This window comes from Phacochoerus africanus, chromosome 13, assembly GCF_016906955.1.
Source record: "Phacochoerus africanus isolate WHEZ1 chromosome 13, ROS_Pafr_v1, whole genome shotgun sequence".
Classification (NCBI taxonomy): Eukaryota; Metazoa; Chordata; class Mammalia; order Artiodactyla; family Suidae; genus Phacochoerus; species Phacochoerus africanus.
The window spans coordinates 77,135,834-77,150,864 of NC_062556.1; the positions used below are offsets into that span (position 1 = coordinate 77,135,834).

At 56.9% G+C, this 15,031-nt stretch overlaps 1 protein-coding gene across 7 annotated transcripts in view; it reads left to right on the forward strand.

Annotated features, from left to right (window-relative positions):
• ARHGEF7 (Rho guanine nucleotide exchange factor 7) overlaps nt 1-15,031 on the forward strand; it is a 104,527-nt gene that overhangs the window by 83,893 nt on the left and 5,603 nt on the right. For 6 of the 7 annotated variants that reach the window (XM_047756073.1, XM_047756075.1, XM_047756077.1 and 3 more), the window contains 6 exons: nt 172-258; nt 2,336-2,414; nt 2,630-2,769; nt 4,871-5,095; nt 5,531-5,624; nt 7,069-7,158. In XM_047756073.1, coding sequence (XP_047612029.1) covers nt 172-258; nt 2,336-2,414; nt 2,630-2,769; nt 4,871-5,095; nt 5,531-5,624; nt 7,069-7,158 — 715 coding nt within the window. Of the gene's footprint in view, nt 1-171; nt 259-2,335; nt 2,415-2,629; nt 2,770-4,870; nt 5,096-5,530; nt 5,625-7,068; nt 7,159-9,748; nt 9,926-15,031 lie in introns of all 7 variants that reach the window. The other variant, XM_047756079.1, reaches the window with a different exon arrangement.

Consider the following 15,031-nt stretch of genomic DNA (forward strand, 5'->3'; position numbering starts at 1 on the left):
GTGAGTCTGAGAATACAGCCTTAGTTTTCATTTAATTTATCTATTGCGCTTGGCAGAGCGGAGTATCTCAACAGGAAGTATGCTGTAGTATTTCATAAGGCCTAATGTTTGTCCTCACATTTGTAAACATGCATTTTTAAAGAGTTACTTGAATTTGTTCTTTTCCACTAGGAAAAGAATGAAAGATACCTTCTGCTCTTCCCAAATATCTTGCTGATGTTGTCTGCCAGTCCTAGGATGAGTGGTTTCATATATCAGGTAAAACACGTTTTAAATTTGTATTTGTTTATTGAGAATCTGAGCAGCATTTCCAGGCTTGCATGTCTGCGTTAACGTCTGCAGGCGTCTGTGTGTGTGTGGTGTGCAGTGTCATGTGCCCCGTGTCGCCTTCGGGTATGTGCACACGCCCCCACCTGTGCGTCCCCGGGCCTGCAGTGTAGGGTCCCTGTGGTCCCCTGAGCGTGAAGAAGGCAGCGGGCGGGAGTGTGAGGCCCGCCCCGGCCCCACCTGCGGTCCTGGCCGCACGGTGGGCGCTGCAGCGGGCTGGCTTGGCGTGAGCCGAGTGCCACCACGAAAGTCATGGGTAGCATTGGTGGCAGCAAGTGACGATTTAGCCCTTTTATTTTTTGTCGTTTTCTCGGGTTTTCTTTGTGGGGATACAGGAGCTGACTGAAGAAGAAAGTGCAGGGAGAGCTTTTCTGCTTGTGACACAGATTGAAAGTGCAGCACCGGGTGCCTGGGCTTCCTCTGTGCGTGTGCTGGTGTCTTCGGCACGGCTCCCTGCCCTGCCTGTGTGGGGATGGAGCTGCCATCTGTCCACTCAGGTCTCGGGCCCGGCTGGTCACCAGGTGCTGCCCCATCCCAGGTCGCCCTCTGTGTGGTCTGAGCTGCGTCTCTGCACGCGCAGCACACCGTTTGGGGGTTGCCCGCGAGAGCACCTGCGGGTTCTGAGTCCAGAGTGTCCGAGGCTTGTTTACACCTGCACAGAAAGCTTAGCTGCCCAACAAGGAGTTGTCAGCACACAGTAATTCCAGGAGGAGCACTTTGAAATCATTGAAGCAGACATGCACAACCAAGCCCAGAAAAATGACACCTCCTAATTTGTAAGCCTGCTGCTGAGCTGACCTCTGGCTTGAGGGAGCACCTGCTCCGGTCCCGTGCTGGTGGCTCCCACTGTTAGCTGACCTTGGTCCTTTTCTGTCAGCGTCCTCCTGTGTCGTGCTTTACACCAGGAGGCCAGGGCGGGGCCTGCTTTGGCCTGCAGAGCGTGCCCTGGGGGCCCTTTCCCACCTGTGCGGGTTCCCGGGGGTCTCCCACTGCTGTGACCCCCATCCGCCGTGCGGTCAGTGTCCATTTCTGCCCTGTTCTCCGGTCTCTGTTGGGCGGGACTCAGCCCCGCAGCTCCGTTTCCTTAGGGCTTCTCTGAGCTCTCGGTCCCCCTGTGGCTTAGGACCCTGGGCAGGCATGCGCAGTGTCCATCCTGATGAGGGGCCTGCGTGGGGCTGCCCCCTGTTGGCCCCGGATGGGATGGTCCTTTGCCTGGAGGGAGGGGACCACTTCATGCACTGAGAGGTGTTGGGTGGCACCTCTGGTCCCCGCGCCCCCCTGCCCCGCTAGCAGGAGCCCGCAGTCCACCTGCTGGGAGGCCTGCGGGGTGGCCCGGCCCAGCCCCGGTAGACCTCCCGGCGCTTGCTTGGTCCCATGTCCGCCTGTGTGTTGTCTCACCTGTCACGGCCCCTCTGCAGCCATCTCTGGCCTCCGTGGATGTTCCCACCCCTCGCCAGCCCGGTGCTTTCAGGGTGGACGGGTTGGCTGCTGGTTTCTGTGTCACGTGCAGTGCTCGGCACGACTGTTGCCTTCCGGTCTGGTGGGCGGCCGTGGGTAACGGGTGGACTCTTCCTCTCATTCCGCTTTGCCTCCTGTTTCGCCTGCAGACGTGGCACTTGCTCAGCATCTCGTTAGTGCACATCTGAGCTTCCTTTCGATACACAGCATCATTGAGAATAGCTGCCAGAGACTCTGGTTCCTCCTTTTTTATCACGATGTGTACTGCCCTTGCGTCCTGATGTGTGTGTGTACAGCAGCTCGTGAGGTGAACCTGTTTCGTTCTGGTTTGCTGCCCTGCACCTTTTCGCCAGCTCGTTTCATGATCATGTCGTTACGATTTCTTATTTGACATGGAGGTTTTTGTGTTATACATGATCTAAGCGTTTTTGCTCTGCAAAGATAGTTTTTCTGCCATTTCTAAAAGCATTTAATATTTCCTTTATTAGCTGTACCTTCTTTACTAGAAAAGCACTAATTGTTTTTTTTTTTGTGGGGGGGTCTTTTTTAGGGAAAGCTACCAACGACAGGAATGACAATCACAAAGCTTGAGGACAGTGAAAATCATAGAAATGCGTTTGAAATATCAGGTGACAGGCACAGACGTTGTGGACGCATCTGTCATGGTGATGAGGGCGGCTCCTCTCTGGGCCTCTCGCTGCCCCTTCCGCGGGCCGAGCAGAAACCCTGCTGACCCTCTGCGGGGGTGCACGCGTGCATGTGTGTGTGTGTGTGTGTGTGCGTGCGTGCGCGCACGCGCGTGTGCTCTGCCAGCTTTCTCGTGTCAGCCCGTGTCTCTCTCCAGGGAGCATGATCGAGCGGATCCTGGTGTCGTGCAGCAGCCAGCAGGACCTGCACGAGTGGGTGGACCGTCTGCAGAGGCAGACGAAGGTCACGTCCGCGGGGAACCCCACCATTAAGCCTCACTCCGTGCCGTCTCACACCGTAAGGGCTCCCGCGCCTCTGCCCCCACAGCCTGGGTCGGCCTCTCGCGTTCAGTGGCCTGCAAGTGGCCGAGCGCTCGGCCGGCCTCTGGACCAGGAGAGCAAACAGTGCCTGTGAGACGGCCTGGTTGTGCTTCCTCGCGTGCCTGTGCACACGTGCACACACGCGCACAGGCACACACGAGTTCGCGGCACCCAGACAGGAAGCTGCCTCTACCCAAAGTGAGCTTCGCAGACGAACTTAGGGGGTTTCAACCAAAACCCTGGGATCCACTGGTCCCTGGGGGGCTTTTTGAGAGTTTTAATTGTATTTATTAAATTTCATCAGAAAAACCCCAAAACAAGTATTTACGGGGATGAAGAGGACCAGAATCATGTTGAAGGCATTAAGATGTAATTTTTGACGCATTGCTTTGGTTTTAAGACATCTGTGTGTTCTACTCAGAAAAGCCCAACAGCGCCTTAGCTTTCCGGGTGCTGGAACGTTTCAGACTAGATGAGCACCGGGGCGTCTCTGTGCTGGCGTTTCCTGGGTGCGATACCGTCCTCTCTGGCAGGCCGTGTTGACGAGCCAGGCACCCTTCTGGCACGTGGCTTAGGACCACGGAGCATTCCCGCTGGCGGGCCCTCCTGCCGCCCTTGCAGTTGGTTAGGCTCTCTGCTGGGACTCGTCCACCACGCAGTCTGCACCCGTGGTCGCCGGCCTCGCCGGTGAAGTTTTAGCTCCGGGTGGCGGCCGTGGCGTAGCGTGCTGGTCACAGGTGCAGCGCAGAACTCGAGAAATTTTACTCGATTTCTCTCAGCAGTTTTGGGGGTAAACTACTCATTTGCTTCAGGTAATGTTTGATTTTGGATGGCTGCGCCGCGTGTCACTTTTCCATACTTAGAACAAATGCGAAAGCTGCTTAGCTGTCACGGGACTAGATTTATCCTGAGGACGTGCCGTGTCCGTGTGTGTGTTTATGAGGAGGAAAGGGACGTGCCCTCTCGCTCCGATTGTCTGGGACAGCCTGAAGTGAGCCTTTGCAAAGGCTCACGTCCGGTACCACGTGGCTCTGTGTCTGGACCCTGGCCTCCCGTGTCCCTTTTCCCATCACCCGGTGCCAGGGGAGCGAAAGCGCCCCTGCTTGGCGTCGACATGTTGTGTGTCGTTCTCGGGGGTTCTCGTCGGGCTTTGTGTCCTGTCCCTGCGGCCTGGCGGTGTCCAGCTGGAAGAGTACCCATTTCCGTAGCAGAAAGGGCCCCTCTGCGGACCTTTCAGGTAAGGAGAGAACAGGACGCTGTCCCTCCTGTGGCATTGTTGCTGGACAGGACGTGGTGCAAAGTGGTTCTGTCACAAGACAGTGTTTTGGGCTGTTTGGGCAGCAGGGTCTCTGTGACAGTTGTAGCCTGCTCTCGTCACGCAAAAGCAGCCAGTGATAGGACTAGGTCTGTGTCTCAGGAAATTGGTTTCCCTGATTTTATGGCTGCATCTGTGGCGTGTGGAAGTTCCTGGGCCAGGGATTGAATCCGAGCCACAGCTGCAGTAATGCCCGATCCTTTAACCCCCTGTGCCCAGCAGGGGTTGAAGCTGCCGCCGTACAGCTACTTGAGCCTCTGCATTTGGAGGAACCCGCTGGGCCGTGGTGGGGATTTCAGGAATTTTCTTTTTTTTTTTTTTTTTTTTTTACAAACACGGGGATCGGTCCCTAGTTTGGCCGAGCCCGGGATCAGCAGGCAGTGAGCAGTACAGGGCCGCGCGTTGCCTTCCTCATCACCACGCTGCCCGCGCAGGGGACGCCTTTTGTAAAACTCGGGCATCTCTACCAAACGGAGTGCCTTTTCGCAAATGTGACTCCGTGGCGATTAAAGGTGGTGGGTGGCCTGTCTGGGTCTGGCTCCCCAGCATCCTGCTGTTTCGTGACCCAAGCTCGGCCGTGACCTAAAGCAGGGCCAGGGGCACCGGCTCCCCACTTGGCCCAGGAACGGAGTGCCTGGAGGTTGGGCGAGGTGCTCGGGACGCGGGGTTACCTCTCCGGGACGGTTTGAGCGGAGCGAACGTGCCGGGCGGGGTTCCTCTGACGGTGACCGGTGTGTCTGCTCTCCCCGCCCTGTCCCCGCAGCTCCCCTCCCACTCCATCACCCCGTCCAGCAAGCACGCGGACAGCAAGCCGGCACCGCTGACCCCCACCTACCACACGCTGCCCCACCCCTCCCACCACGGCACCCCGCACACCACCATCAACTGGGGGCCCCTGGAGCCTCCGAAGACCCCCAAGCCGTGGAGCCTGAGCTGCCTGCGCCCCGCGCCGCCGCTGCGGCCCTCAGCTGCGCTCTGCTACAAGGAGGTGAGCTCGCCTCGGCCGCGCGTCCGCCCAGGGACTCCCCGTGTTTCTGCCGCGACTTGAAAGATAGATGAGCTGCTTCAGGCCTGTGAGGGGTCTGCCTTCGTTCTTGTTCCTGCTCCGAGGTGCGGGGCCCGCTCCGTGCCCCTGGCGGAGGGGCCGTGTCTGTGCCCACGCGGCCAAGCTCAGTGCCCGCTGCCTGGAGGCCAGGGAGCACTCCGCTGGGTGTGGCCACGGAGCTGGTGGGTCCAGGGGACCGGACGGCTTTTCTCTGTCCGTTTTAAATGAACGCCTAGCGGCCGACAGAGGAAAATCAGGAGTGAGGGGAGGGGCGCTGCCCACAGGCCGAGTGCCCACCAGCTCACGGCTTCACCGCGCCTCTGCCCGCGGGCCTCCCCCTGCAGGGCTTGCTCAGCACGTCCTCCCCCTTCTCCCCAGGATCTTAGCAAGAGTCCCAAGACCATGAAGAAGCTGCTCCCTAAGCGCAAGCCCGAGCGGAAGCCTTCGGACGAGGAGTTCGCACTGAGGAAGAGTGAGTGCGGGCGAGGGCCCGGGCCGGCGGGCACGGCGTGGGGACAGGGGTGGCGGCTTCCTGGAGTCTCGGCGGCAGTCCGCGCCCAAGCCACAGGGCCAGCGATGGACGCTGCTGTACCGACCCCACGGCCCCCGTGTGCCGCAGAGCCCAGGCCAGGTTGGGACCCCGTGGCCGGGGGCCCTGCTGTGGGGCTGGCCTGAGCGCCCCCGTGCCACCTTGCGAGGAGCCAGAGGCAGCCTGGCCTTTCGGCCCCGGCCTCTCGGCCTCCCACACAGAAGATGCCGGCAGGACCACGCGGGGCCGGATAGAGTCATTTCTTGGTGCTGACGCCTATACCTCGGGGGTGCTGGGCCTGCCCCGTGCGTGTGTGTCTCACCGTGGCAGATGGTATGGAGGTTGTTGGCACAGCTTGTAAACACTTCGGCCTTCCATCCTTCCTGCGTTGTTTTGCCAAAATGTATAGGTAGGCTCTCAGAGAAGGGGAAAGCCTAGTGAACAGAAAACAGAGTTTAAGCCCCGATGGTGTGAGGTGTGCTGGGCCTGAGGGTCTGGGCCTGTACACGCCTGTGACCTCGCGGGCCGGTGGAGCCAGGCTGGGGGAACCCACAGTTGAAGGTGGAGCCGTCGCACATGTCCTAGATCGCGTCCAGCAGGACTTTCCCGACGAGAGGAAGTGCTGCTGCTGACGCCTTAGCCCCCTTGGTCAGGTGGCCTTTCCAGGGGTCACTCCTCCCTCCCCGACGAGGCTGGAGGGGACTTTTCCATTCCTGATTCGCTCGTGCTCCTGAGGACGTGCGTGTGTTCTCGTCTTCGTCAGGGGATGTGTGAGAACAGGAGTTTTAATTTTCACTTCTTTTCTTGTGAGAATGAGCATTTTTCTTTCCTACTGTGTCCTCTTGTGAATGGTTTGTTCCTGTTTCGTGCCTTTTTTCACTGTCAGGATAGGGCATCCTGTGCCTTGGGGGTGAGTGAGGCAGCTCATGTGTATTTAGCGTAGGAACGCTTTGCCAGGTAGGTTGCAGATAAAAAATACGTAGAACAGGAGCTCCCGTTGTGGTGCAGCGGGAGCGAATCTGACAGGTGTCCATGAGGATGCAGGTGCGACTCCTGGCCCTGCCTAGTGGGTCGGGGATCTGGTGGTGGTGTGAGCTGTGGTGCAGGTCGCAGATGCGGCTCAGATCGAGTGCGGCTGTGGCTGTGGTGTAGGCCGGCAGCCGCAGCTCCAACTCTGCCCCTAGCCTGGGACCCTCCACATGCTGCGGGTGTGGCCCTAAAAAGACAACACAACAGCAGAAACAAACAAAAGTCCTTTAGGATGTAACTGTTTTGTGACTGTTGGAAAACACCTGTAAGCTGTCCCTGTCATTGGTTAATGATCCGCATTCCCTGGGTTACCTGTGCTGGTTGTTTCTGGCCTGTGACGTGTCATGTGTCCCTGCAGGCACGGCTGCGCTGGAGGAGGACGCCCAGATCCTGAAGGTCATTGAGGCTTACTGCACCAGCGCCAAGACGCGCCAGACGCTCAACTCGAGTGAGTGCCCAGGGAGGGCCGGGGCCCCGGACTGGCTCGGCTGAGCAGTCCGTCCCTCATGGGGGCGCGTCCACGGCCAGCACCCCTGCATCGTGGGGATGGGCCTGAGCTGTTCAGTAAAAGAGCTGATTTCTAACGAGCGCTCCACTGGGAAACCTTGAGGTGTAAGGGACGGCCAGATTTAGAAACCCTGTCAGGCTTAGAAGGCAGTGGGGGGAGTCTGTCAGCTCAGAGTGTGCCGGTGGTGTGTTGGTTTCTGGCTACTTAGAATTGTTGCCAAAAACATAAGCCCAGGCCATTCCTTTTGTGGCTCAGCTGTAATGACCCAACTACTATCCATGAGGATGCAGATTCGATCCCTGGCCTCGTTCAGTGGGTTAAGGATCGGGTGTTGCCGTGAGCTGTGGTGTGGGCGGCAGATGCGGCTCGGAACTGGCGTTGCTATGACGGTGGTGTAGACCGGCCGCTACAGCGTCAGTTGGCCCCTGTGCCGCAGGCGCGGCCCTAAAAAGAAAAGAAAAGGCCTAGCGCAAGTTCTTTTAGCCAACTCCCCCTTTTAAAAATGATTGTGTTGAGAAGTTTTTGAGATGGGCACCATTGAATTCACCTGCATCTTACGAGGCGCAGTGTCTTAGGTGAAAAAAATCTGTATGTGTTGAGTGAACAGTGAAAAGATGACGCTTTTCTTTTTTAATTTCCCCAGCATTTGGGAGTTGAGTACAGGGTGGCGAGGCCTCAGATGGGGTGTGCGTGTGGTTTGTTCAGGAGGAGGGCAGAGCTTCCTTTGCTGGCGCTGGGGGCCCCTGTGTCCCCCTCCCCATCTAGAAACTTGTTTATGGCCAGGAGTTTATGTGTCCACCTGTGATGACGCCCCTGGGACGTTCGGTCTGTTTTCTGGTGAGAAAGCCTGTCCCTGGTGACCAGTCCGGGGCAGGAGGACCTGGAAAGGCCTCACCATGGCGTGAGTCTGCAGACGATGGAGTGGTAGTTTTGTGACCGCCCTTGTCATTTAAGACGTGACTGTTCCATGCAGTCACTAAGACACAGGATGCTGAGTAACAGGCTGGGAAATGTGACCGTGGTTTTTTTCGGTTTTGAATTTGAGACTTTAAAAGAATTACTCCTCTCAACTTCAGCTATTTGAAATGAAATTTTAAGCTGATGGTCGTCTCACAGAGCTGAACGGGTGATGCGAGCGCTGCGTGTGTTTCTTCGTGCAAGAGACGGGGCCCTGGTGTACGCAGGTCTCATCTTGGTGTCTGTGTTGTGTGTCCATTTCTCCTGCGGAAGGAAAGCACTGGCCAGTGCATGCGCTTTGGTCTTTAGTCGATCTTATGGGCTGAGCACTCTGGGGCCCCCGAGGGCGTGCAGTCGCAGCTGGCCTCAAACGTGGCCTTCTCAGGGGCAGGTGGGGGAGATGGGTCCTCGGTGCTGGAAAAGGGGGTGGAGCTGAGACGTCTGGAGACGGGATCGGGCGGAGGAGCTTTCCGCCTCGGATGTGCAGTAAAGACGGCGGATCTGTCTAACCCCAAGTCCACCTCCACTCAGGATGCCAAGAAGGCTTCATCGGGCAGGCGGCTTTGGTAGCGATTCCTTGCTCAAGGATGTAACGGCTTCCTAGACAGTAGGGATTTAGGCGAAGAAATCCGAGTCAGCCGGCTGCTTGCCCTTGAGTGGTTTGGGAACGGCTTTACCTCTGAGACCAGGCACAGGAGGAGCCGGTGCTGCTGTGCGGAGCCCTCCCAGGTGCCCACCCACCGCTGCCGGGCCAGTGTCACTGCTCACCGTCACCTGCCACGTGGGCTCCTCTCTGTTCCCCACGTCCCTCCGCCCTTTTCCTGCCGTAGAGGTGTTACCGTCGCGTCTCCCTTTGTGCTGCGGGGAGTGTCCGTGTCGGTGGCGTTGAGCAGATGTGTCCCCTCCCCCCAGTCCATCCCCCTGGCCAAGGGCTGGTGAGCACCCTGGGGCTGGGGATGGGCCCACCCTGCGGCTGGAGGAGCCAGGGGCAGCGGGCCTGTGTCACCCCCGTCAGGTAAGTTTGGACCCCCCCCCCTCGTTAAGATGGCTTCTGCTGATTTGGATGGAGTCTGGCAGAGAGCCTGCTGCAGAAGTAAGTCACAAATTCCTGGGAGTGTTTCGCACTCGGCGTGTCCGCAGTGACCCTGGAAGTGGTCCAGCCGAGACAGTTTGTTACTCGGGTGGGCAGCAGGCTTGCCCACTGCCACATGTCTTTGGAATGTTCTTGTGGACATGAGCTTAACTTGTCATGAAACGACGCAGTGGGGGCCAAGAGCAAGAGCGTCACAAAGAGCAGTGGAGATGGTTCGGGGACTTGGGTTTAAGTAGTAATTGCTCTCGCTTTACTCTGAGGGTTGTGCTAATTAATGAGCCCGTTATTACAGTCCAGCCATGAATGAGGAGAAATGAACGTTGTTGCATTTTTTAACAATATTTTCTCTTTCCCTTCTTTTCCCATCACCTTTTGCTTTTGTTTTCATGTTTTGGTTGTGGCTCTTCCTGCCGTCCTCCCGCCCCCCCCACCCCCCCGCCTGTCCCCCCCCCCTCCGCCCCCGCCCCCGCCCCGTCGTAGCATGGCAAGGCACTGACCTGATGCATAATCACGTCTTGGCTGATGATGACCAATCAAGTCTAGACTCCTTGGGTCGTCGCAGCAGCCTTTCTCGCTTGGAGCCCTCAGACCTCTCGGAAGACTCTGACTATGACAGTGTATGGACAGCCCATAGTTACAGGATGGGCTCGACCTCTCGTAAGAGCTGCTGCTCATATATCTCTCACCAGAACTAATGCACCTCTGAGCTGTTCTTAACGATGCCTGTTGTACTGCAGCCTGCTTTTCTTAGATGTTTCCTTGCTGTTTCTTGTCTCTTTTATGTGATATTTTAACAACCTTGAGAGCGTTTCTGATGTTTCCCATTGTACTCTGTGGAGGCTTACTTGCCGTCACTGACTGGACGGGAACGGTGGGTGCCCACGGCCCGGGCCTCCTGGGGGGCAGTGCGGGTCTTAGAGCTGCGCGTGGTTTGGTTTTATTCTCAGCCTAGCGACTGTCTCATGGCCTGTAGATGCGGCTGTATGAACATGTCTGTATTTTGTACTGAAACCACACGGGCTTGGGAGCCAAGTGCCAGCCACATGGGGGAGACTCCGGCCCCCGTACAGGGGTCTAAACGGTGTGTGGGCTGGACACAGCGACCGGTGGGTGCGGAGCGTGAGGAGAAACGTGCCTCGAGGGCCGAGTCCAGTGCAGCCGAGGCCTGACCACGAGGGGCCTCTGGTGGTGTGGCTGGTGTGGGCTCCGGGCCTGGGCAGAAGCACCCCCGGCCGAGCACATCCACCCACCACGGATGGGTGTCCCCAGGTCCCCACTTCTCGGCAGGCCAGACGCCCACTCAGCATCACCCCAGACCTTGCTCAGGTGGAGACGTGTCAGGCTGCGTCAGGGCCGCCTCTAAGCTTACCTGAGGGCTGAGGGCACGGCCTGGGTCCCGGCCTGGCTGTCCCCCCACCGCCACCCCCCTGCCCCTGCTCCCGCCTGTGCTGGGATGCGCTGTCTGTTTCTAGCCACCCGCCACAGTGAAGCCCCGTGCAGCACCTGGTGGCGTGTCCCTCACGTTCCCGGTTGTGACGGGTGTGTGTCCCTGGAGTAAGTCTCCCCTGAGCATGTCTCAGATTTGGGGTTTGCTGGGAGGAGACCTCCCTGCCCTCGCCCCCCGAGTTCTGCTTCAGGAAGACCTGCACGTGCCACGTTGTGTTCGGTCGTAGCGCCCCGTCCCCCCTGGGGAGGAGCCCACGGCCGTGTGGAGGGCTCCGAGCCAGCGTCCGGGAGCTCCAGGCCGTGACGATAGGGAGAGCCGTGTCCTCCTGCCCGCGGGGCCGGGTCCTCCGCCACAGCCCGCGCTCAGCGTCCTGACCTTGCGCGCCAGGGCCTCAGCGCCGCGTGCAGGGCGGGCTCAGCAGGGGCGGGGGCCCAGGTGGTAGCTCCCCAACGGTTCGTGCCCTCGGAGGGTTGGAGGGTTCGTGGCTGTGTGTCGACCAGGGTAGACGAGGGTGAGAAAGACGGGCGCCTCGTCCGCAGGTCAGCCCGGCGCTGACACCAGCCGAGCAGCACATGGGCGTGGAGACACGCCGCCTGCGTGGCTCACGGCCTCGCGCTCGCGCGGTGGCTTTAGGAGCAGTTCGGTCTGAGGTCCTGTCCCGCCCAGTAGGGTTGCAGCTTCTCTGGTAGCTCTCGTTGGCTTGGAGGCCTCGATCCTGGTGTGAGCCTTCCGGGCCGCTCCAGGCCTCCGCGCGCTCGGCACCCTCCACCGTGTTGCCGCACGGCCGCTGCCCTTGAATGCGCCTCGAGCACCAGGCGCGCTGTCTTTGCGGGCGTCCCGAGGAGACGCGCTCCTCAGTGCTCTGCACCCCAGTTGTGACCTTTTCCTGTAATTCCCTTTTAGTCCAGTTATTGCCTTTTTGATGACGATTTTTGTTGACGCTAAGGTCACTGCAGAACAACAGCCTGGCAGTTTGTTTGGATGTGTTCTGAGGTCTGGCCCCAGGGGCTCTTGTGACCTGCTGGCAGTATTAGTGCCACCAACTTGCAGACGGTCTTTCTGGGCAGTGGTGGCGCACATCCCGAGACGGTGTTTCTCCTCGTGTGGAACTCGGGCCACGCCGAGGCCGCACCTTACGTTCGTGCAGCTCTGTAACATCTGCGCGTGCCGTTGCTAGTTTCTAACGGGAGGTGGAGACGCGGAACTAGAAGGTAGGTGAAAGCCATCACCAGCCCCTCTGCCAACGGCCTAGGCGGTGTTCCCATTGAATTGACATTTGCCACACGTATCTAGGCTATGTGAATGGCGTGTTTTGCATAAAATTGCTAAAACACAGTGATTTGTACATAGTGGTGTAAGACCCTGGAAAAACTCTCTATCTTGTTGTGCTTTTTATCTGTGACCGGGAAAGCCACTTTCAGCAGGTGGCTGCCGCCCGAGACGCAGTTGGATGTACATCTGAATGTTGCCTTGTACTGTACAGCGCGCTGTGACTGTTTGTGGTTGCGTACGGCAATGAAGTGTTTGTTTTATATAAAAAGACATCTGTTATGTACAGTTGAAATAAATCTTGCATTTGCTAGCCTGTGGCTTTTCATATTTGTTGCCTGGGGGCGGGGAGTAGTGTAGTTTGCAGGTCAACACGGTCGGTTTGCTCTGAATGCCACAACCTCCAAAGGAGGGCTGGGCAGCAGAGCAGGTTTTAGCTGCCTGACCGCAGAGCTTGCACTTTCGTGGGCTGCAGATGTTCTGGGCAGTACAGGATCACTCTTTGTATTTTTATTTCATCGACTTCCTTCTAATTTTTTTTCTTTTAAATAAGGTTTGTCTTCAGAAAGAGGAGTTCTCTTTTTGGGGGGAGGGAAGGGCTGCATAAATGGATAAAAGGCCAACCTTGAGCGCTTTCTGCTTAGACTCAGGTCAGTGTTTAGTTTTTGTTTGCTAAGGCGCATGTTCAGCTGCTGAGGAAAAACAAAATAAAAAGAAAGGAAAAGAAGTACCTGTGGCAGGTGCAGGTGGGGCCAGGACAAGGTGCAGATGACAAACAAACAGGACCCTCATTCCCCACAGAGGCCCTCAGAGTTTTGTTTTTTTGTTGTTTTTTTTTTTTTTTTTTTTAAGAAAAATGAATTCTAGTCTTGTCATAGCCGTAAATAATAGCATTTTATTTTGGGAGAGGTTTTATTAAGTAGATTTTTAAAAATGTAATGTTTTATTTCATTCTGAAAGTCTCCATTGAGTATAATTAGATGCAGATTTTAGAAAGCTTACGCGTTTAGGAAGTCACACGGATTTTGCTGCACGTGTACTTACCGGGCTGCTGGCAGATAAGCAGCTGTCCTTTTCTGACAAACCTACGCTGTGTGCGGCTTTTAGCGCACCCCCCTCATGCGTGCACAACACACTGTGCCAGCCCTGGATTTGAGACTCGCTCGTCACCAGATGAGGCACGAGGTGGTGGTCCCACAGCCAGGACGGCCCCGAGCCTGAGGCCTGCTGGGCCCCCTGTCCGGGAGATGGAGACGCCGCCTCCCCCTGTGTCTCTCCACCCAAGGCCACCGTTTTAGGGGACAGGGTTATGAGCCTGTGTCCAGTTCCTAGGTCACACTTCGGAGCGAGTTCAGGCCTCAGCGTCGGCTCCCTCTCCAGCCACCTGGCGCAGAGCGACCCCTGCTGGTGGCAGTGCAGACTGTCCTGTGGTGGGGGGTCAGCGGTGGGTGTTGGCAGCTGGATTGCTGCTAAGGTTACTCCATTGTATTCACCCCTGCTGAACAGCCGCAGAGCCAGCCGGAACTTGCGGCGTGCGTGTGTTCGCGGACACACACAGGGTTATAGGCCTGCCTCGTGCTCCTCAGACCGTTGTTCAGAAAACTGCAAAATGTTATTATTTATTGATGTTGGGCTAAGTTCAGCACCCAGACCGATTTAGGAAATGCCGAATTCAAGTTAAATGGGTATTTTTACTGAAAACCTTAAGCATGCTAAGTGTGCACTATGAATCTCCAGGAAGTGGCCCCAGCGTTCAGCGTTCTCCAGAATTATGTGGGGCAGAATTCCAGTTATGTCTTGGAAACACAAAACTTTGGGAAGCAGGTGCTGGAACTTTCGCAAACACGCTTAGCTCTGTCTCCACCCTTTTAGAGGATTTTAAATAAAGTTCTGCTGTTCAGTTGATTTTTTTCCCAGCCTACTTAATTCAGAGGACATGTGCTGTGATATCTTTAAAGAGACGAAAATGGCCTTTGGGAGAGCTTGTTACATCTGTCTGCCTTCTAAAACTTTGTTCTTAGAGGAAAACCAACGTACGTGTAAGCCTGGCTGGAGAATATTCCTTTGTTGTTTCATTGAAAGACTCTCAATGTTTTTTCAGTCATTTTAGGAAAATTTGGAAACTAGGCAGATGATTAGCGCTCATGGATTTCTGTCAGCTGATGAGTAATCTTCATTTACAAGCCTCCTGGCTCACCGTCAGATCCGCCAGCGGTGTTTGCACCCTGGCATGTCTCAGGAGGCAGGCAGTGCCCTCTGCCTGTGGGCCTCAAGCGCCTTCGCGGGAACAGGCTGCCTGCCGCCTCCTGAACCTACCTGCCCCGATGCCCTCAGGTCACACAGGGCCTTGCAGGCTTCGTGTTCACATGTTCACTTGGGGAAAGCCGTCGGTGAAAGGTACCTTTTACTTCCGTCCCCGGCATGGCCGCAGCGGTGGTTGCTTTGTCGCTCTGTTTTACGGGTCAAGGAGCCGAGGCTCATGGTTCGCTGCGGCGCCTGGGTGTGTCTCAGACCCGGGGCTGTGGACCCAGGAGCCCCGGCCCCTGCTCAGCAGAGTGCACGTCCCCTGCACTTCTGCTGCTCCTGTAACGTGAAGAGCTCGGTGCTGCAAACACACAGTGTCCTAGGTTGCCCTGGGAGGTGCAAAATGAACTGAAAAGAAATGCGTAGAATTTAACCTGCTTAAATGCTCTTAGGTTAAAAAAAAGAAAGAAAGAAAGAAAAACACATCTTTTTTCACCCTGTGGTCCTTTCGCTTGTTCATTCAAATATATGTGTCACAAACTGAGTGTGACAGACACACCACCGACCGCTCATGATTTGACAGTAACCCAGCGACGGTCTGGGCGCAGAGCAGGTAGCAGCGGGGACCCGCAGGAGCTCAGCGCCCTGAGCTCACCCGCCTGCTCCTCTTTGCCGGGAAAGCCGAGCGGGGCCTTTGCGCTCTGCACGTCAGGCACTCACCCGAGTCCCTAGGAGCCCTTGTCTGTTTTTAAGGAAAACGCACAAGCTCACGTTTCCTGAAAAAACGTAGGGCACATTGGCGT